Below are 22157 nucleotides of genomic sequence, written 5' to 3'. Positions count from 1 at the left end.
ACTGACTCTGGCTTGGTCGGCTAGACTGACCGCTAAAGGCACCCCATGTAGGAGGTGCACTGGAAAGTGTCTGTGCATAATGGGCGACCTGAGATCTCAGAATAGCCAGAGCACTGCGAGTAGCTGGAAGTGCTGAATGAACTAGGCGGCTCACATACCCTCTGCCATGACGGGCTGAAACTGTAGCTTGGGACACCATAAAATCCTCCAAAACCTCGAGGCCTCTTGGCCTCCATGTCCTCCCTCTCCCGGCCCCGCATACCCTCCAACCTCCGGGCGATCTCTACAACCTATTGAAATGGAGTATCCGTCTCCAACTCCAGAGCCATACTGAACCTAAGACCATAACTGAGCCCTTCGATGAATCTGCAAACTCACTCTCTGATTGTAAAAATCAAATCAGGTGCATGTCGGGACAACTCACTGAATATGATAGCATACTCTGACACTGTCATAGTCCCCTAACATAACTGCTCAAATTCTGTGCGCCATGTATCCCGGAGGTTTTGGGGAACAAACTCTCTCAAAAATATCTCTGAAAATTGAGCCCAAGTGAGTGGGGATACATCAACTAGCCTACCCTCCTCGTAAGCCTATCACCACCTATATGCTACTCCTGATAGCTGAAATATACTGAAGGCAACTTCGCTCACCTCCACAATGCCCATGGTGCGGAGAATAAGGTGGCACTTGTCTAGAAAACCCTGTGCATCCTCAATAATTGTGCTACTGAAAGTAAGAGGATCATATGTCTTGAACCTCTTAAGTCTCCTCTGCTCCTCCTCAGATGCCTCTAGCCTGACCTCAGGCTAAACCGGAATGACGGGTTGTACAGGTATAGCTCCTGGAACCTGATCAACCCGGGCCCGCTGCTCTGGGGTATCGATCGCGGGAGTCTGAGCTCCTCCCCCAGCCTGAGATGTAGCTGGTGCAATGGGGGTTCAATCCCACCTATTCTAGAGTGCCGAACATACTCAAAACGTGTGTTGGGGTCTCCTAAAGTCAAGGGGTAACAACATGCGCCTCGAGTGCTTGTCCCCCAACCGGAGCTACTGGTGGCTCCTCAATCGCTGCACAGGCAGGTGCTGTGGCTACAACACTTGCTCCTCCTTGGCCTCTACCCCGGCCTCTCGCGGCTCTAGCAGGGGGCGCTACTGTCTTATCATCTGATCCAGCAGTGCGTGTCCTCACCATCTGTGAGAGAATAGACAAAGAATCAGATTTCGAAATCAACAAATTCGCACAATAAGGAATCAAAGAAGTAGAATTTTTCCTAATAGTTTTGTTGCCTCTCGAAGATAAGTATAGACATCTCCATACCGATCCGCAAGATTCTACTAAACCTGCTTATGACTCGTAGCACCTATGAACCTAGAGCTCTGATACCAATTTGTCACGACCCCAAATTCCCACCTTAGGATTTCGTGATGGCACCTAATCTCTAAGACTAGTTAAGCCTAACACATAAGAGAATTTAACAGAAACAATGACTCTAAGTATTAAATTAAACTGATAAATCTCATTATAACATCAATACTGAATAACATCACAAAATTCCCAAAATCGGTGAAACTAAGTTATAAGCTCTAAGAAGTCTAGAAATTTCAAAATACAATATTGTTTGATGTAAAGATAACAGAAGAAAAGAGAGTAGTATAAGGTGACTCTGAGGCCTGCGAGCGTCAAGAAGGTATACCTTAAAGTCTTTGAGGTATGCGTCTGACATGAGCAGAACTAACTGGATCTGTACAAAATGTGTAGAAGTTTAGCATGAGTACACCACAACGGTACTCAGTAAGTATCAGGCCTAACCTCAATAGAGTATTGACGAGGCCAGATCAAGACACCTACTAGACATAGAAACCTGTGCAAAATATTAATATAATATAATAACAAAAAACAAAGAGATAAATGACAAAAAAACAGTACGATGATATAAGGGAACAACAGAAATTAAAGCAATAAGTACAAAAAAGAATGAGCATATGATAAGAACAACAAGTAATTAGATACAGTCAAATACAAGTAAAACAAATGAAGGAATAACAATAACAATTCAATCAACAAGCCTTTTCAACATTGAATGTACAACAAGAATCACAACCGAGGAACCACACCTCATACCCACATTTCACAATTTACAATCACAATCTTCCTTATATCGCCGCGTTAGCCTTGCATTTATATTTTCTTAAAAATATTTTTCCCGAAATAGCTACACGCGCTTTAGCTCCCTTATCTCACTGCGTGTCTTCAAGTCATTTCCTACTAGAAACACGCGTATAAATTCCACATTATCTCAATACATGCACATCAACCCCTATCCTTATACCGCCGCATGCGCATCAATATCACACCACAATAATCAACTCGCACCACACGTGCCCATATGCCACAACATTGTCAAAATCAATAATACCAATGTTACCATAACACATAGCCCACGACTCAATCATAATGCGTACAAGAATTTTAATAACAACAAAGTGAACGAGAACTAACTCATCAAGGAGAGATACCCCAATAATCAATAACTTCAACCCCAATGTGTTAATAGCTTTCACAACTACAACTTCAATAATTCAACAATGAAAATATTCCCGTGAAATGTCAACTTCTAATTTAAGTGCAAAACATAAACTTAACACTTCAAGTGATAGCATGAAATAGCAACTACGACTAAATGTATGAGAATAACTCAACAACGAAAATAATGGCATGTAACAACAACTACTAATAATGCATGTAAGAGCAACCACGACAATGGAAACTAGAACACGTAATGACGACTTCAATTAAAGCATGTAAGAATAAATTTGACAATAAAAGGTGGAACAAATGATAACAACTTCAATTAAATACATGTGATTATCCTAAGAGTCTAAACCAGACAAATTCGCACTTTAAATACATGTGATTAACATCTTCAAAAGCTCGTGTGCACACTCGTTACCTCATGTACATGTCTTCCATATGATTCAAATAGTACAATCAAACCAAATCCTAAGGGGTAGTTCTCTCATACAAAGTTAGATACGATACTTACCTTGAACAAGCTAAATCAATTCACTAATAAGCCCTTCCCACGCAAATCTAACTCCGGACGGCTCGAATCTAGCCAAAATAACTTAATATCATAAATAAAAGTCATAGAAAGTAATTTCGAATAATAAAGATTCAGTCTTTAGCGAAAATCAAAAAGTCAACCCCAGGTCCACACCCCAGAACCCGGTATAACTCACAAATTATGAAAACCCATTCAATTACGAGTCCGGTCACACCAAAATCATCTAATTTTGACCTCAAATCGACCTTCAAATCCTCATTTTATACTTTAGAAAAGTTTTTACTAAAATCCCAATTTTTCCAATTCAAATCACCAATTAAATGATAAAAATAAATATGGAATCATGAATAATGGACAAATCTGAGTCAAAAATACTTACCCTGATCCAAATCATGAAACTCCCCTCCAAAATCGCCCAAAACCGAGCTTTATAATTCAAAATATGTTAAAATGAACCAACCCCTCAAAATAGAGTACTATATAATCTGCCCAGGTGTTATACTTCGTGATCGCGAGACCTACGTCGTGATCACGAAGTGCCCCAGAATTGGCTTACGCGAACGCGAGCGTCCTGTCGCGAACGTGATGCGTGACCACCTTGCCACAACACGAATGCGGGAAGCCTTACGTGATCGCGAAGGCTTACATCTTGAACCCCCCCTCCCCCTTGATGAACTCCCTTCTACGCGAATGCGTCCATAGGGGCACGATTGCGAAGATCACTGCACCCAAACCTTCATGGAAGCGACCTTCACTTCGCGAACCAACAGTTCCAAAACATGTAGAAATGGCCTGAAACTCATCCGAAACACACCCGAGGCCCCCGGGACCCCGTCCAATCATACCAACTAATCCCAAAATATAACACAAACCTACTCGAGGCCTCAAATCACACCAAATGACATCAAAACTATGAATCGTACCTCAATTCAAGCCAAATGAACTAATGAACATTTTCAAATTCAAAATTTGCACCGAACAAGCCTAAACAACTCTGAATGACCTAAAATTTTGCATGCAAGCCCCAAATGATACATCGGACATATACCAACTCCCGAAATCACAATCCGGGCATGCTATCAATAAAGTCAACCATCGGTCAAACCTCTCAACCTTCCAAACTTTCAACATTCCAACTTTCTCCAAAAAGTATTAAATCAACCTACGGACCTCCAAATCAACATTCGGACATAAGCCTTAGTAAAAAATTGCCATACGAAGATATTGGAGCCATCAAAATACAATTTCGGAGTCGTCTACACAAAAGTCAAACTCCGATCAACTCTTATAATTAGGGCCTTTAACTCAGGGACTAAGTGTCCCAAATCAATCCAAAACTCACCTGAAACCAACCAATCACCCCGACAAGTAGCGTAACCACAAACACACATAGAAGAGGCAATAAATAGGGGAACATGGCTATAATATACAAAGCGATCGGTCGGGTCATTACAACATTATTGTTGAGTCGTGGGTTATATCTTGTTGTGACTTTAGTATTAATATTGTGGCGCATGTGTACGTGTGATGCGGGTGATTGTTCTTGTGTTGAGTATAAGGGTGGCGAGATGTGCATAAGGCGACATAAGGGTGGTGTTATTTATGCGCATGCGGCGAGATAAGGGGGCTTATGCGCGTATTGCAAGTAAGGAAAAATACTTCATTGTCATGCACACGCGGCGAGATAAGGGGGCTTATGCGTGTGTAGCTATATAAGGGAAATATTTCATGTGAAGCTCATGCGATATCATAAGGGTGATTTGTGATTATGTAATGTGGAATTTCAGGGTGATTCTTGTTGTTATTCTTGTGTTGAAACGGTTGATGATTTGAACATGTCATTATTTTCCTTAAGTGATTTCACTTTGTATTTTACGTATTTTGGTCACTTTGTTGTGTTATCACATGTCTATTCTTTGTTGCTATTTATTTGGTTATACTTTCTATTATTTAGTTTTATTATGATATTCTATACAAGGTATTTGTCTAGGTGTCTTGACTTGAATTTCGTCACTACTCCACCGAGGTTAGTTTTGATACTTAATGGATACCGCTGTGGTATACTCATACTACGCTTTTATATATTTTTGTGCAGATCCAGGTACCCCCAGAGCGTGCTGGTCGTTAGTGAGTTGATCCCTAGTTGCTGGAGATTTCAAGGTATGCATGTTGTTCAGCTCGCAGGCCTCAGAGTCACCCTCTTTAGTTGCTTTAATATTGTTTATGTATTCCAAATAATGATGTACACTTTGATACTTATCATGTATTTCTTGTAGAGCTTATGACTCAGTATTACCGAATTTTGAGATTTATGACTATTGTATTCCGCTTTTGGTCATATTATGACACTCTTCAACTTTCATTAATATTTAAGTTGGTATTTTCTGTTGATCTCATTATGTGATAGGCTTATCTAGTCTTAGGAATTATGTGCTATCATGATCCTTAAGGTGGAATTTTTGGTCGTGACACCATTGTACATGTTATTGTACTCCATTTGGTAAATATGACGGTATTTGTCTCGACCCATATGGCGGTAAATATTGGGGGGAGGGGGGGTGCGCGCGCTTGTGCGTGTGCATGACTTCATTAAGAGTAAAGTAGAAATTTTAAAAATAAATTATTTCTAAATAAGAAAATACCATATTTTTTTGGTACTGACTAAAATAATAGTGCCACATAAATTGGAACAGACGGAATACCATTTTTTTTGTCGTGAGTGGAGCAAATGACGTCCCTTTTTAGGTAGGTTTAAATAGTCTCTTAAAATATTCTTGTACAATTATAGCCTTGTAAGTTTGCTAAAAGTACTTTTAGTATTCGTCCAATATTTAATAATCATGACTGTTAGATTTAACTGAAACTGTTTTAAACTATTAGTAGGGAGAAAGTTTTGCCAAATTCTAGAAATTGCAACACTATACTACACTTGACACATGAAAATATATCAAAAAATAGTAGAAACGATAGAAAATGAACATCCAAATATGAGTTCTCGTTAATTTGTTTTTTTATTAAAATTAACAATCAAGAATTTGTTAAATATTTGACGGAAATAAAAAGTGCAATGCTCACAAACTTTAAGGACTAAAAAAATGCTAAGACGCTATTTAAAGGACTATTTTGAATCTACTTCAAACATATGAGACCATTTTTGTCATTTTCTCTTGTATGTGTTTTTTTTTTTTTTTTTTTTTGGTTGGGCAATTAGCCATTGAAATAGCGGGACAACTGAATATAGATGGCTAGATGCTTACACCGGGGACGGCCTGAGATCAGATTGGTGGTTAGTTAGCGTAAAAGATGGAGAAGGCGGCGAAGCCAAGGGGCCGACTGTGTACCCTCTGTAACGAAAAACGCGCCGCGCTTAAACGCCCTAAAACCCTTGAACAAGTACTCTGACGCTCCCTCCTCTTCATTGTTCTTCTTTTTTTCCTTTTCTCATTTTGAAGAGCTAAAGTTTTATTCTTTTTTCCCAAAAGATATGCAGGGAGTGTTTTTACGCAGTGTTTGAAGATGAGATTCATAGGGTTATTGTGGATAACCAGCTTTTCAAGCCTGGGGAACGTATAGCTATTGGAGCTTCCGGTGGAAAAGGTGAGCTAATATAAGATAGACACACTTTACTTATTAGTTCGTTCCAAAAAGAATGACACATTTCTACAATTAGAAATAATTTAACTTTACACTCGTCATTTTATCCATTTTACCTTAAGAATCTTATGTAACCACACAAATGTCATGCACCACAAAACTTTTACTACTTAAACTTTTAAGACCCAAGTTTTAAAAGTCTTCTTTTTCTTTTTAAACATAGTCGATACCTTCGACCAAAACTTTAAAGTTTTTATACCATCATGGACAAAAAATTGTTAACATACAGTGACACTATTTCCGTATTAATCTATTCCAAAAGGAATGACATATTTCTATAACTGGAAACAATTAACGTTACACTTCCCGTTTTATACTTAATTAAAGGCTTTTAGAACTACACAAATGTTATGGAATGATTTAGACACCAGTTTCAAAAAGTCTTTATTTCTTTCATAAACTTCATGCCGATTCAAATCATGTCACATAAATTGGAATGGAGAGAGTAGTATTACCCTTCTTTACTCTCTTGTGAATGTTCTAAAACAATCCACTATCACTTACTACTAAGCATGGATCTTTACTGTATATTGCAAGCCTTGTTAAGCTTGTCGAAATTGGTACGTCTTCACCCTGGTTAATGTGTTGTTGTAAATTGCCCCATAGTGGAGAGCTGCTCTTTTAATTGGAATTGGGTAGAATGTTTTTCTTTTTTAATGATGATGGTGTCCGTCCAGCTCACGTACAACTCGACTATTCCATCAGATATCTGCTATCTCCAAACAACACAGTTATCAAGTAACTCTGCCCATAAAGGCTTAGACACATGTGATGAATTCACCTTGTGTTTGTCTCTACTAGGACTTGAACCTTAGAACTCATGGTTCTCCTCCCGCTTCATTGACCGCTGGCCACACCCTTGGTTGCTGCACAAAATATTTTCCATATGTGAAAGTTGCTGGTTCATTTTAAGCATGCTTTCTTTTGTACGTGATGAATTAGCCTCAATTGTGATGGCAATCTTTTTTTTTGCAGATTCAACAGTGCTTGCATATGTAATGTCAGAGTTGAACCGTAGACACAAATATGGATTGGATCTCTTCTTACTATCAGTGGATGAAGGCATAACTGGTTACAGAGACGACTCTCTTGAAACAGTCAAAAGAAATGAATTACAGGCATGGAAAATCTTTTAAAGCTGTCAGTTTAAATCATAGGTCTCGTTAAATAACAACTAACTCTGTAATCTATCCTATGCTTCATCTTTATCTTTGGCTTTTCTCGCTAACCTATGAGAGCAAAACTGCATGAACGCCAAGCTTATCTCGCGTGTTTTTCTTAACTTGACCAACATAGTCTGTGTATGTCTTAGGACATAGCTTGTTTTTAGCCATCTTGTGCTAGATGTTACAATCCTTTGATGGAGGTGAATGGAACCTTGTCTTTTGTAAACCATAGTGCCTAAACTAGTCATAACGAACTTCAAATATGAAATATTGCAGTTGTTGCTGCTATTCTTCCTATATTATTGTCAAACAGCAGAAAAATCCCAAAGTTTTACCTCTCTTCCTTTACCAGCATCTTAGCTTGAACCATCTCATTCAAAGTAGCTAAGTCAAGAATGGTTCTTGAATGGTAACAGACAATTTTATCTGCACTTTCATGACAGAAGGACAATGTAAAAGTATATGATCGCGACTCTTTTATACTTCCAGGGTCAGCAAACATTCAATAGGAACTTGCTATGTCCAAACATTCTCTGGCTTAGGATAGTGAGGATTCATATAGTCGATCCAACTAACTTGGTTTTGGGGTGTAGTTGTTTATTCTAAATTGAGAAGCCCACATCTTCCACCAATATCTCTTGGTTCTCTGACTATAGCTTTTTTCTCCTCTAATGATGGTGTTCGTCCAGTATAATTTTAAATTGCTACTTTAGCATCACATTAGCATCTGTAGTTGTCATTTTCCGGGTGTTAAGATGGCATTGCAGCATCTAGAGTTTCTACACTAGATGAGTTTGATTTTTTGACTAATTTTTAGCCTCTATATCCACTCAATTTTATTGTGACAGTGTTATTGTTGTCTTCTCTTTTCAGTATGGACTTCCTCTAAAAGTAGTTTCCTACAGCGAATTGTATGGTTGGACAATGGATGAAATAGTGAAATTGATAGGCTTGAAGAATAATTGCACATTTTGTGGTGTTTTTCGTCGGCAGGTAATTTGACATACTTGCATTTGGGTTTAAGGATTATATTTTTCATAAATGTCTCCAACGTCTGGACACACATTTCGCACCTTCCCAGCAATCTCTATGTAATATATGTCATTGCATATAAGGTACATGCAAGAGTACAAACTAAGTTTTGAAATATGTGGAATTCTATTCTGTGGCTGACATAGTTTTCTGTTTTTTACTTAGAGTGACCAAGCTTAGTCCAGTCTCCTGAAGTTGCTTTCTTTGCATTCTTCTTGTAGTAAATATGTTTGGAATACTTTCCATTCCCCTAGAAGTTGCAGTTTCTTGAAACTTCTTCTTCGAAACTGGTAATATATGACAGTGATTAGTTTTTGTTTGTAAGGCTCTTGATCGAGGTTCTGCGTTGCTAAAGGTAGACAAGCTTGTTACCGGACATAATGCAGATGATATTGCTGAAACAGTCCTTTTAAATATTTTACGAGGTGATATTGCAAGGTAAAAGAAAAAATGCAATTTAGTTCTCTTTTAAGATTCTCTTCCTCTTTTCCTTCCCCAAATTATTGATAGGCTTTTTACCTCTAACAAACCAGGTTGAGTAGATGCGCATCTATAATTACTGGAGAAGACGGGCCAATACCAAGATGCAAGCCTTTCAAATACACATATGAGAAGGAAATTGTCATATATCCTTTTCTAGGTTTTATTAGGCTACCCCTTACTATATCCCCCAAGGAGCTGCTTCTTCCTCAGTTAAATCTTAGTTTTCTGATTGTGATCACTTATGATTGTCTTACCTTAACTTGCTGTTTACGTACGCATACTTTAAAAAGCTGGACTACTTCTCTACAGAGTGTAAGTGTATTCTCTTTCCGTCAACATTCAGTTATAGTTCTAGGACTTCCGGTCTTCTTTATTTGCTGATATTATTTCCGTTCTCTTTGTTGAAGCTCTTTATTGTGTGTTGTGTGCATGCTGGTCCACCTTATTCTTTCTTTCCCTCCTTTACAATAGAAAGAAGCGCAGGTGTTGTTAAAGAGGTTTTTGAGAGAAAGTGACAGTATGAACATGTCTTAAAATTGCTACATCTTAGAATAGTTCAGTATTAAAAATTTCTCTCCACATCTGGTAATTCTATATGCCCTTTACTGAACAAAATGATAGTCATGTACCATATACTATCTACATTACAAAAATGCATTTCAGATATATTTTGTCTAGAATATATGAAAGTAGCAACATCTGAACTACCCAAGTACTTCCCAACCACATTATGATTGATCTACTTTTTAGCTTAGTCTGTAGCAAAAAGTTGACGTCTTTCTTAACATTTTTCGGTGTGAAGATCCACCAGTATAGACCTAATACTACCTTGTATTGTTCCATAATGTGATATTTTTCGGCCAACTGCTTCACTTCTTCAAACTATTGTTAGAGCTCTTCTTTATCAATCTCAGTATAATAATAAATCGACAAGATTTTACTCTTAAGCTCTGTGAGAGTTGACCAATTAATGATCATCTATTGGTAATAATTTTCTTGTATGACATGCATATAATGTCTGTATTACTAAGTTGCTCGAACACGGGTGCGGGTGTTCGACACGGGTGCAGATCTAGAGGTCGGACCTTCGAGATGTAAATTCTAAGATTCGGTGACACCGGATCCTAGTACGGATATGGGTGCTGGGATCCGGCTAAAAATAATTCAAAAATATAAAAATATATAATTATGAGAAATTTTGTGGAATACTTATGTATAGCTTGTAAAGTGTGGATTTCTTGTTTATTCTCAACTTGTAGTTAAGTAAAGGATTGATTTCCTAGATAGATATGCTATTTTCTTCAAATTTACCCTAGTTTTGGTTCTGATTTCGAGAATCAAATTGTATCTCATCTCGAATTTTCCCGTCCGTTGCGGTCAAAGTACCCAAATTGTTTGATCAAATCCGATACGGATCCCATACCCACACCCATACTAGTGTCGTGTCGACACAGGTACGGCACCTAAACTGCCGTGTCGGAGCAACTTAGCTGTATTATAATATTTGAACTTTTTACCCATGCCAGCCCTTTGTCCATCTATTGATTATGGTTTTACGTTCATTCCTGGTTGTGGGACATTTCTTTCACGTATGTATTGTGAAGGTCCGAGCATTCAATGTCGTTGAGGCTTCATCTCTACTGCATGTGTCAAACATATTTTCAATATAATTGTCTGGAATGAGTGGCAGCAGCAAGTGCTTGTTTCCTTTAGATGCCATATGATCCAATACTGAAGTCATCTTACTAATTTGTTTTAGCTTGTCATATCCTTGTGCATCATCCTAAAAAGTTAGCTGTTATGAAAATGCAGGTATTTATTCCCCTAATGCTTACCGTGGCTTTGCTCGTGAGTTCATTAAAGATTTAGAAAGAATAAGGTAGTTCCCAATTGAAAGTCTTCCAGAAAAGAAAGTTTCTTTAAAAGTGCTTTCTGTGGTGTATAAATTAGTCTTTCTGTGGATGCAAAATGCTTTTTTTCTTGACAAATAACTATGTAATCATGATGACAGACCAAGAGCCATTCTTGACATTATCAAATCAGGTGAGGACTTTCGGATCTCCACCTCTACAAAGATGCCAGAACAAGGAAATTGTGAAAGATGTGGTTATATATCCAGCCAGGTAAAGATGATTCTTCTAGTGCCTTGCATTTTGCAATACTCGAGTTCTAGCATCTATCTTGAAGTATAATTTGTTCAGATGATCAGTATGCTTTCCCCTTTACTGGTTATTACTTCTTTCAAGATGTAACTCGTAAGTGCTGTCATTGGACTATGATACATCAATTCCTATGCACTAGCAACTTGACTGGTTAAACTTTCTTCTGAATAATTTTATATCCGTGCTGAATTAGATTTATTTGATGTCCCTGCTCCTGTGAGTGATTCCTTGTCATTAGCTGTAATTTGATTTTCCTTCTTGTAGGCATGTTATAAACGATATTTGTTCTTACTAGTTGTACAGAAAAGGACTGCTTGTTAGTAGTTGCATTTAACTGAATTGAGTCCTCACTGGTACATTCCTCGTGTAAATCTGCAGAAATGGTGCAAAGCATGTGTCTTGCTTGAGGGCCTCAATCGTGGCTTGCCGAAGTTAGGCATTGGGCGGAGTCGAGATCTTGATAACAAACGTAATACTAACATGAAACAAGCTAATGGAACACAAAATTTACAGAGCAAACAGTGTGGAAGCTTGGACTTTTGAATCATCATATAACTGTATAATCGTTGTATGAATTCTCAGTGGTGATCATTGCGATCTTTGGTTGAAACAGCTAAAAGAACGGCTTTAATTCAGGGTACTGCATTAACTATGTATCCGAGTTTGTTGCATTTATGGAGGTCTGAAAGAAGCCTCCTAAGTCCATCCTGCAATTTTATTCAAAAGCTTTTAATAACGTTCTTTTCAATTATATACTTCAATTTATCACTATGGGATTAAGCTGGGGTTTTTTTTGTTGTTGTAGTACTTCAATATATCAATGATCCAATTAGAATAAGAATTCCATCACCTCCACCTATAAAACTATGTAAAGGATACTGAATATATTTTAGTATATTCAACTGCAAAGGATACTGAATAGAACAACCACAGCTTCTCCGTAACAAGAGCACGTTATCTCACTGTAACACTTGAGCAATACAAATTAAAAGCCTCATATCAATTTGAAATTCAGAGTTAAGAAACTCAAGGTCTCTAAGGATTTTCAACAAATGTACAATGAAGATGAGCTAAAATATATGGAGTATAAGCCATATGGAAGTCCTCTTCAGCGACTGACTTCTTGCGCAACATGGGACTCGTCTTTGGCAACTATGACATCTCGCGCACCACAAAATTCTGTGTTAAGAAATTCAAGGGTTTATCAATGGGTTTTCAACAAATGTACAATGAACATGAGTTAAAACATATCGAGTATTAGCAAACATGGGAGTCCTCTTCGGCGACTATGACTTCTTGCGCACCCCTTCATTAACAATGATCCAGCATTTCCTGCATATTCCATCCCAACTTCGTTAATTTACATGAAAATATAGCCAAGAGGCCTCATCCTAGGGCTTTTCAGAACATCAAACTACATTAGATCAATTTCAAATGTAGATAATAAGATTATATTTATTTCTGCATGGCAACATCCCCCTTTAAAAATACCAAGCAAAAAGCAGTTCTGTGACATACAATATAATCATGTAACTCCTCTTGGACTAGTAGTACATCCTTCCTTCATCAAAAGTAAATCAATCTAACCCAAAGTACATACTCCAACTTTTTCCCCTAATCACTTGAAATCCTACATATCACATACAATAAAATCCAAGAACCTCAAATGTAAATGGAAGAGCCGACTGATCTCAAAAATGTATTGTGAACTGCTAGGACTTCTGATAACTCCCGAGTTGGCACTCATGAACTTGGAGACTTTCTAACATCTTTTAAGAGCTTGAAAAACCTTAAGAGAGCCATCATCTAAGAGGATTTGAAGGTCTACAATATGCTTTAAGTGGTTATTTACAAGAGAACAAGACTTATGGACTGGGATTTGGATGATTAAGATTCAGACCTCTATTAAGTGCAAATAAATGAGACCTTAGCCCCTCTAGCTTATTTTAATTAAGATGAATTCTAAGGGTACTTTGGTAAATTACTTAAATCAAATGTAATCCCAAGCATAAATAGTTTGCCACTAGGGTTATAGTTCATTAGTTTTTGTTGATTGAAATATTGAGGCTCCTTGTGAGTGTAAAGGGAAGAAGCCTTGTATCTCTTCATTGAAACTCTGTTTGATTCTCCTATGAAAGGAATTTCATGTATCGGTTCAATTCTCTTCCCCCTTGATTTTAATCTAGTCATTGAATGTTAGTTTGATTATTAGATTAACCCTTCTTTTTCCAATCTATCCTTATTTTCAATCTCTCTCTTGAATGTTTACTTGAATTCCTTGTTCGTAACATTTATTTTTATCAACTTCAAATTTTTCTTCTTTCGCTTTTCTCAAATGCTTCGCTAAATTGGTAAAGTCAGATAATAAAGGAATGCAAGATTTTTTTTTTACCCCAATTAATCATACAGTGAAGGGCATCATTAGTAATCTAAGTTACTGGACCATTAGGAGGATAAAATAAAAAATGGCAGCCCGGTGCACTAAGCTCCCGCTATGCGCGGGGTCCGGACCACAAGGGTCTATTGTACGCAACCTTACCTTGCATTTTTGCAAGAGGCTTTTTCCACGGCTCGATAAAATGATTTCCAAAAAACAACTAGAAAATAAGATGTTTATACAAAGGAAGCAGCTTCCAATTGGATTTGTGAATGCCAAACAGAACTGAAAATATTGCTACTCCCTCCGTTTCAATTTAGATGAGGTAGTTTGACTCGGCACGGAGTTTAAGAAAATAAAAACTTTTGAAACTTGTGGTCTTAAAAGCTTAAGGGGTAAAAGTTTCGTGGGACCATAACATTTGTGTGGTAATAAAAGTTTCTCATTAAGGGTAAAATAGGTAAAATGAAAGTTTAAAGTTAAATTATTTTCAAATTTAGAAATGTGTCACTTATTTTGGAACCGATTAAGAAGGAAAGTACCTCATCTAATTTGAACAGATAGAGTAGTATTTTATTTTTTTTTTAAAACCGTGGTGTTCGGGCCAACTTGCGCGCACCTCGACTAATTCCACGGGATACCTGCCACCTCCCACCAGCAATATGTACCAGGTAACTCTATCCACCAAGGCTTGGATAGATGGAAGAAGTCACCTAATATTTGCCTCCGCTAGGATTTGAACCTGAGACCTCATGGTTCTCACCCACTTCATTGACCACTAGGCCACACCCTTGGGTGCACTATTTTTATTTTTTTGATGAAGGGAATTTCATTAAATGGCATCAAGAAGATGCATAGCAAGAATTACAAGTCATATACAAAAACTTACAGGACAACTAAGGAGCAGACAAAATCCAGAAAAAGTGACACTAGTTACAAGGGCCTGATTGAACTAACTAAATAAGTTAATTAAACAAGTGGCTTCAAGGGTGTGGTTGGGAGTTGAAATCCCATCAAAATATCTATGATTCCTTTCATTCCAAATACTCCAAAAAATAGCACCAGATACCATTGACCAAGTTATTTTGATGGATTTCCCAACTCTCCATGACACCAACTCGCATAAGCTTCCTTAATACTATTTGGCATAACCCAGGCAAGACCAAAACATTCTCCAATTGTCAGCTACTACTGAATAGTGCAAAAAAAGATGCCTCACTCTCAGATTCCACCTGGCACATATAACATCTATTCACAGTCGGTATAATCCTTCTGCTAAGATTGTCTTGAGTAAGACAAGCTTCATACAATATTGTCCACATAAAACCAACTACTTTTTAGGTAGTTTTGTTTTCCATATAAGCTTCCATGGCCATTTGTCCATCAATTCCTTGTTGGAGCATAGATTATCATATCCTCTTTTGACAATATAGATTCTCTCTTTTGATTCACCCATTCCAACCTATCCAGCACCTGGGAGTTGATATTTGACATTAGCACTTGATAATTTATTGAGCAAACCTAGCAGATCATTCAACTCCCAAAGGATGTCCCTTTTGAAATGTGGAGCCCAAGCACTATTTTGCCAATAATGTGAGATAGTTGCATCTTTATTACTAGCAAGTAAAACTAAAGCTGGAAATTCATATTTCAAGACCTCTGTCCCTGGCCATTTATCTCTCCAGAAAGAGATATGAGCCCCATTCCCTAGCTTGAGTGATGACTTGAGCTTGAATTCTCCCCAAAGCTTTGCTAGTATTCTTGCTCATAGATATGGAAGTTGAGATGGTATAAATAATCACAACATTAATGGAGCTTATAGCAGCTTTATTATCTTATCGGACTAAGTCAATTCATTTTTCAGCAAAAGAGAGTGGACAGGTTAAGGCCCGTGTTATCAACTGTTTAGTGTTGCCCCTTCATAATTATGTTCATTAGCAAGGAAAAGTACGTCTTAAAGCCTTGATGACGACACTGAAGTGCCCGCTAAGGGAGGCAAAGCGCTCAACATATTTTGTGCCTTGTTTAAGGGCTTAAGCCCGCTTTAAACGCGCCTTTGATAAAACTGGCTAAGGCTATATTTTGTGTGGGACACGGTGGTAATAAAGAGTACAATTACTGCTAGTCTTTGCAAGCCATCACTTTTCATCTGAAGAATGGATGCACCATGTCATTGTTTACTCTGCATATCATATACGGCTCCAGAAATGACCTGGAAGGAGAGTTTTAAGGTAACACCTCACATCGGCCAATTGGTCTCTCCTTTGGATCTTGCCAAGGGATCTAAAATCATAAGTGTAGAGGGAAAAGAAGCGGCGCTATTTTTCATTATTAAACTTTGCAAGTTTTTAACGATTGCTTAGAGGATACTGATGTGAAGGATCTTGCTAGGCCTTTTAATATACCTAGATCCCAAGAACAGGAAAAGGAAGAATCACCAATAAAACTGGAATCCATGGGATCAACCTAAGTCTTGGAAAGCTTTATTGAAACTATAGAGAAAATTTAAGGCAAAAAGGTGTTTAAACATTTCCAAGAGACCCAATTTGGTTGTACAGCGTCAAGAGTCACATAAGCTAGAGCCCAGCTACGGCAAATTGCAAAAGCAGCTTTGCAAAAAGCCTTTAGACCGAAACACTGTTCAGCAGGAGAGGCAAGCTTTTTTTTATAGGTAATGTAAGGATATTATTGATGTAAAAAACCAGCACTACGGGAATGTCGTGGAACAGTACATCCAAAGGGAACTTTATAGTGTGTAAAAAAGAACTGAAAAAGTCAATCATGGAATCCGGCTCTAATACACTTAGTTGTAGCCCTATTGCACCAAAAAAACAACAACAACAACAACAACAAAGTGTAATCCCGCAAGTGGGGTCCAAGAAGGGTAGAGGTAGAGAGGCTATTTCAGATAGACCCCCGACTCAAGGAACAATGAAAAAAGGAAGCAGTAACAACAGTCAGTAATATCAACAAGATAGCAAGAAAACCGAAGCGAAAGAAACAACAGATAGTAATAGAAATCGAAAAATAAGAAAGTACAAAACTAATACTAATACTACTGCCATGGACAAGGAAAACACACGACTATCCACTAACCTTCTACCCTAATTCTCGACCTCCACACCCTCCTATCAAGAGTCATGTCCTTGATAAGCTGAAGCAACGACATGTCTTGCCTAATCACCTCTCCCAATACTTCTTTGGCCTAACCTCTACCTCTCCTCAAACCCACCAAGGCCAACCTCTCACACCTCCTAGCTAGGGCATCAATGTCTCTCTTCTTCACATGCTCGAACCGTCTAAGCCTCGCTTCCCGCATCTTTGTCCTCCACGGGGCCGCACGCACCTTGTCCCCAATATCTTCGTTCTTAATCTTATCTATCCTGGTATGCCCGCACATTCATCTCAACATCCTCATTTCTGCCACCTTCATTCTCATTTCTGCCACCCTATTGCACCAAACACTAAGCAAAAATATACACTTGAATTGTAGATTAACTACATTGTCCTTCATATCTTCACAAACTCTAGAATTTCTTTCCTTTCATCTAACCCACCATACCACTTCTAGAATAGACATCGAAGTGTCCCTAGATAATTTAAGCATGTCCAACTTGTGCAAGAAAGGAGATCCAGAGTACTTTTTTGGCAAGCTATCTTCCACGTGCAGATTTATTTTAGACTAAAACAATCTTATAAATCAAATGCAAAGGTTAGATGGCTTCAACAGAAGGATGATAATGTTTTTGAGAAGAAAAAAAAATAATGGTTTTCAGAAAGAAGGCGTTGGGTTCTACGATCTGAGATCAAAAGACAAACGAGATGCATAGTTTGCCATCCTTCAGAATTTCATTCATAATAGATTGAATGTTGAAGAGCAGGTTAAGCTGCACAAAATATCAAACAAGTGAAATCAAAGAAGTTCTCTTCAACTTGAAGAAAGGTAAGGACGGAAACAGAAGTGTGTATGTATGAATTTTTTCACAGCAAATTGGGATTTTGGGTGTTCCGATTTCATTTCCGTTGTTGTTAACTTCTAATTTATCCGTAACTGTTACATGTTGTTAACTCCTCTCCTAGACACTGGTGCACACATGGTATTCAGAACTATAGCCGGTCGTAATGAACTCTATAAGGTTATGTCTAAAGCTACTAATGATAGACTGCAAAGAGGTTTATGCTGATCTGCTAAGCAATAGCCAGTGAAACTAGCTGAGAAAATAACAAAACGAGGGTGGGACAATGTGCTCTAAGGATTGACATCATGCAGCTACATGAGATAATAAATTGGGGAATCCTGGTGCTATACTCGGCATATTTGAATTTCTCCAATTGCTTGTCAATTGCATTGATACTTGTCAGCTAATACAAGATTCTCAGTGTGTCTAGATGGTGCTCCAGTGGGATATTTGGCTGTAGTTGAGGACTTGGAGACTTGGACAGGGGAGCATATCCGTCCCGGCTCACTGCTACTAGGAATGGAGGTATTCATAGGCATTTACCAACATAAGCTTCCATGCTCCTACTTCTGATTTTCATCAGAGATGTCAAGAGAGACAGCTAGTACACACATTCACACAGTTTTGGCAATATTGGACCCACTGAGCTGTCAATTCCCTTTATCAAGACTTGCTGCATGATTTTCAAGAGCTTTAAGACTTAAGTTGAAACTTGCAAAAGAATTGTGCTTATGTTTCACGAGTATCAAATGAGGAAGGAAGACTTGGTTGGATTGATTGGTTTGCTTATAGCAACTACCATCAGAGTACCTCTACTTCTAGCAAGCTGAACAACTAAGCCAACATGAACTAGTTGAGGATATCATTAGCAGAACCAGAGGATGGGAAAATAAGACACTGATGTATGCTGAGCGAGTTCACTTAATTAATTAGCTGCATGCCATATCCAAGCATGCTTAACAAATATCAGCATACTGCCTAAGAAAGTCCCTGCAAATTAAGAATGTCAGATCTTTCTGTGGTTTGCTAGACGTGAAGACATCATAGCAAAGACCTGTATTTGACTGGGATAAAAAAAATGGAATAAAGCTTCCATATGAGACACATTCGGTCAATTTATAGCAAGAAGATACCATGTCTTTTAATGGGTAAACACTGGTTAGTAAAGGAAATTTTTTCCGGAAGTAAAGATGCGTGCTGATTGTTCCTGGGTTTGAAGAAGTTGCTCACAATCAGCTGAGTGCTGCAATGCATTCCTATGAGATTTCTAGTAGGATATAGTTGTTACATTTCCTATGCCTTGACCCACAGCATAAACTGAGTCCTCTCCACTTGGTTTTTTGTTTTTTCCAATTTTGTCACCAAGCTTGGGGATAAGTACCGGCGCTGCAGTCAGTGACTCCATACAAGATGGAGGATAAGAACAGTCTAGGAGCTCCAACATTGCTACCACTATCACCTCCAATACTGATTCTAAGGATTCTCTTACATGTCCAACTAGTGAATAAAGTTGGAACACACTTGTGCATCAATTGTTTCACCTAAGAATCAAAAAACTTATGGAGGCTAGTTTGGTTCAAGCAACTCCAATGGTTAGTTTGCTATAGTCAGTGGTTAATTAGATTGAAAGCAATAGTGTAGAACAAACACAGAAGAGTTGTTACAGCTTCAAAGATGAGGGAAAAAATGAAATGACTGAATTATCAATAACTAAAAGTGCTTAAAAGAAAACATATTAGCAGCAGCTTATACATGCATCAAAATTACAAGTAATTCAACGAAGAGAACACAGCCTTCAAAGCACTTATACGAATAACAACGAAAGATAATGAGTACTTTTATATAACATGAGAGGCCAGGGAAGTAAAACTTTCAATACCGTTGGTTTGAATAGTAACTCCTAATCATGCCAATGCCAAATTCTACTCACAAGGACTGGATCAATAACCAATATAGCTCGGGTCTCCAGTATACTCAGCAATTTGTTCAAGTCGCACTTTGAGTAACTCCTTCGTATCACCATCTCGGACAGTTGCAGTCTCATTCTCACTATCCTTCTCAACCAAGTGTCCATAAACACCTTTGTGCCTACCATACAGAACCAGAACGGGACCACCACGCTTTGGCAGAGCTGTCTCAAGCAAGTCCTGATCCACACTTTGTATCAACTCCCTAGTTTCATCCAAACATATATCACAAGTCGTCGGCCCTACCACATCCATAATTTCCCCTTTCTGTAGATGCAACCTTCCCCTTTTCAAATCCCTACTTATAATCCTAACTCTAATGTGACTAGCAAGCCAAGATACTTTATCACTCCTTTCATCTCTACTTCTTCTGCTGTCCTTTTTCCGCTCCGTTGTTGCTTCATCTCTACCTCTACCATCAAAAGACTGCTTTCTAACCCCATCATTACTATAACTCTTTTCTCCTCTAACCTTCAATTCTTTCAACTTTTTCAAACACCTCTCCTCTTCCACTGAACCCAATTCAGCCACGTCCCGTGCCTGAAGTTTCACCTCTTCGTCTCGTTTCGCAAGCTTTAAAATTACTAAATCCCCATCGCTTTTCACCTCCAAAACTCTTCCTTTCATTCCCATATCTTTTCCTCTCACTACCCTCACTTCCTTCCCTACGTATATTCTTTTCCCTCCCTTTTCCCTATCTTTCTTCCCACCATTAACATCACTATGATCTCCCTTAACACCTCCTTCATCCTTCTTACTACTTTGTTTTGGTTCTGGTATTTCAGGTGTGAATCCAATGCCTTCTTTTGCTGTCCACCTTTTATACTCAACAGCTTTAACATCTTCTTTAGCATTCCTACCTATCCCTCTACCTTCAACCCACCCATAACCTTTTAACAAAGCAGCCCCAAACTCCTCCACCGGCATATCAGTAAATTCATCTATCCCGTTGTGATCTGGTAACCTCTTCATATCTTCTTTAAACTGACGCGCCATTGGATCAATCATTTGGCTGGGGTTAGGGTTAGGGTTAGGGTTTTCGGATTGGCGGAGATTGAGGCCGTAAGAGATGGAATCTGACGACGGATCGACAGCAGTGCCGCCAGTGTCAAGTTCGAATTGGAGCGGTTGATCGGCGGAAGCGGGTTGGAGAGGGAGTTCAAGATTTTTCATCCGTTTGATAGGGCGCCATTCGTTAGGTTTTGGAGGTATTATGAGTGCGTCTTTGGTGGAACTCGCCGGAGGTTTGGATGGGTCGAATTCAGTGACGTACTCTTTATCAGTGGGGGTGGTGGAGTTGTTGCGGGGATCATCGCTGGAGGGGAAGGTCTGAGAAGAAGACGGCGGCTGCTTTTTTAGGTTTGAAGATGGCTTTGAAGAGAGAGAAAACGAAAGCTTCATTGTCGCATGAATCGGAGTCGGCGATCGGAAACTTCAACGTCGGCGAATTTGCCCAAAACCGGAGAAAGGGGTAACCAATAGCGGAATGGTTGATGTGTGAGTTGATTCGAAGGAGTTTATTACTTTGTTAAAAGGTGATAATGCGGTACAAAACCTTAGCCACTTTGGAATGAAATTGGATTTGTGTGTGATTATATAACTTTGGTGTATTAACAAGCAGTTTACTAGTACTATAGTTTTTGCGTGTTGCGTTTAGCCAAGTAATTACGAGTCCGGAACCAAAATAATGCATTTTTGGATTCGAGACACAAAAATAGGTGGAAAAAAAAAGTTAGTGCCCAAAATACATATAGCGCCTTAACGGCCGTTTGCCCGTTAAGGTATAGCGCCCTTTAAAAGGGCGTTATACATATAGCACCTTTTATAATGGCGATATAACTAGGTATAGCGCCGTCTATTAATCGCTATACATATTTTGTTGGCCCACCAATAATTATTATGCGCTTAACTGACATAACAATTATTCAAATGGGTATAACGCCATTATTTAAGGCGCTATATCTCAAAAAATTCGACCCCCAGATTGGGCATTGCCTTATTTAAAGACGTTAAGGATTTTGTAAAAATTCATTGAGAAAATTTTTCAAGTCTTGTTAAATTTTTCTTCGTTAAGTTGTTTTGCATTTTATCATAATGTCTGAAGAGCGAAGAATTAGGGTTTCATTATATTGGGGGGTGAGGTTGTGGTGGCGAATAACTCAGTAAGTTATAGTTTATCTTCACAGTGTCATGTTAGGTTGCCAATTACAATGGAGTATGATAGATTGGTATCGTTGTTATGTAAAAAAAATGAGTATGAGCAAACGTTCGGTGAACCTTAAAGTAACCG

General features: G+C 38.4%; 2 protein-coding genes across 3 annotated transcripts; one reads left to right on the top strand and one right to left on the bottom strand.

Annotated features, from left to right (window-relative positions):
- Positions 1-6296: 6296 nt before the first annotated feature.
- Positions 6297-12332, top strand: LOC107791791 (cytoplasmic tRNA 2-thiolation protein 1). Of its 2 annotated transcripts, none has more exons than XM_075248619.1 (10): positions 6297-6460; positions 6550-6664; positions 7697-7839; positions 8761-8880; positions 9275-9357; positions 9453-9545; positions 9674-9714; positions 11215-11281; positions 11414-11525; positions 11943-12332. In XM_075248619.1, the coding sequence occupies exons 1-10, from the start codon at positions 6371-6373 to the stop codon at positions 12105-12107; spliced, it is 1029 nt and encodes a 342-aa protein (XP_075104720.1). In that variant the 5' UTR covers positions 6297-6370; the 3' UTR covers positions 12108-12332. The 2 variants fall into 2 exon arrangements, with proteins under 2 accessions (XP_075104720.1, XP_016469415.2); XM_016613929.2 differs by having other exon boundaries at positions 9245-9357.
- Positions 12333-12498: 166 nt separating this feature from the next.
- LOC107791790 (protein MOS2) lies at positions 12499-21433 on the bottom strand. The gene is made up of 2 exons (XM_016613927.2): positions 19780-21433; positions 12499-12896 (listed from the first exon to the last, which is right to left on the bottom strand). Exon 1 carries the CDS (start codon positions 21266-21268, stop codon positions 19841-19843), a length of 1428 nt encoding a protein of 475 aa, XP_016469413.1. The 5' UTR covers positions 21269-21433; the 3' UTR covers positions 12499-12896; positions 19780-19840.
- Between the last annotated feature and the right edge of the window lie 724 nt (positions 21434-22157).

The sequence above is a fragment of the Nicotiana tabacum genome, unplaced genomic scaffold (assembly GCF_000715075.1).
Source record: "Nicotiana tabacum cultivar K326 unplaced genomic scaffold, ASM71507v2 Un00003, whole genome shotgun sequence".
Classification (NCBI taxonomy): Eukaryota; Viridiplantae; Streptophyta; class Magnoliopsida; order Solanales; family Solanaceae; genus Nicotiana; species Nicotiana tabacum.
This window is presented reverse-complemented; position numbering and strand designations above follow the sequence as displayed.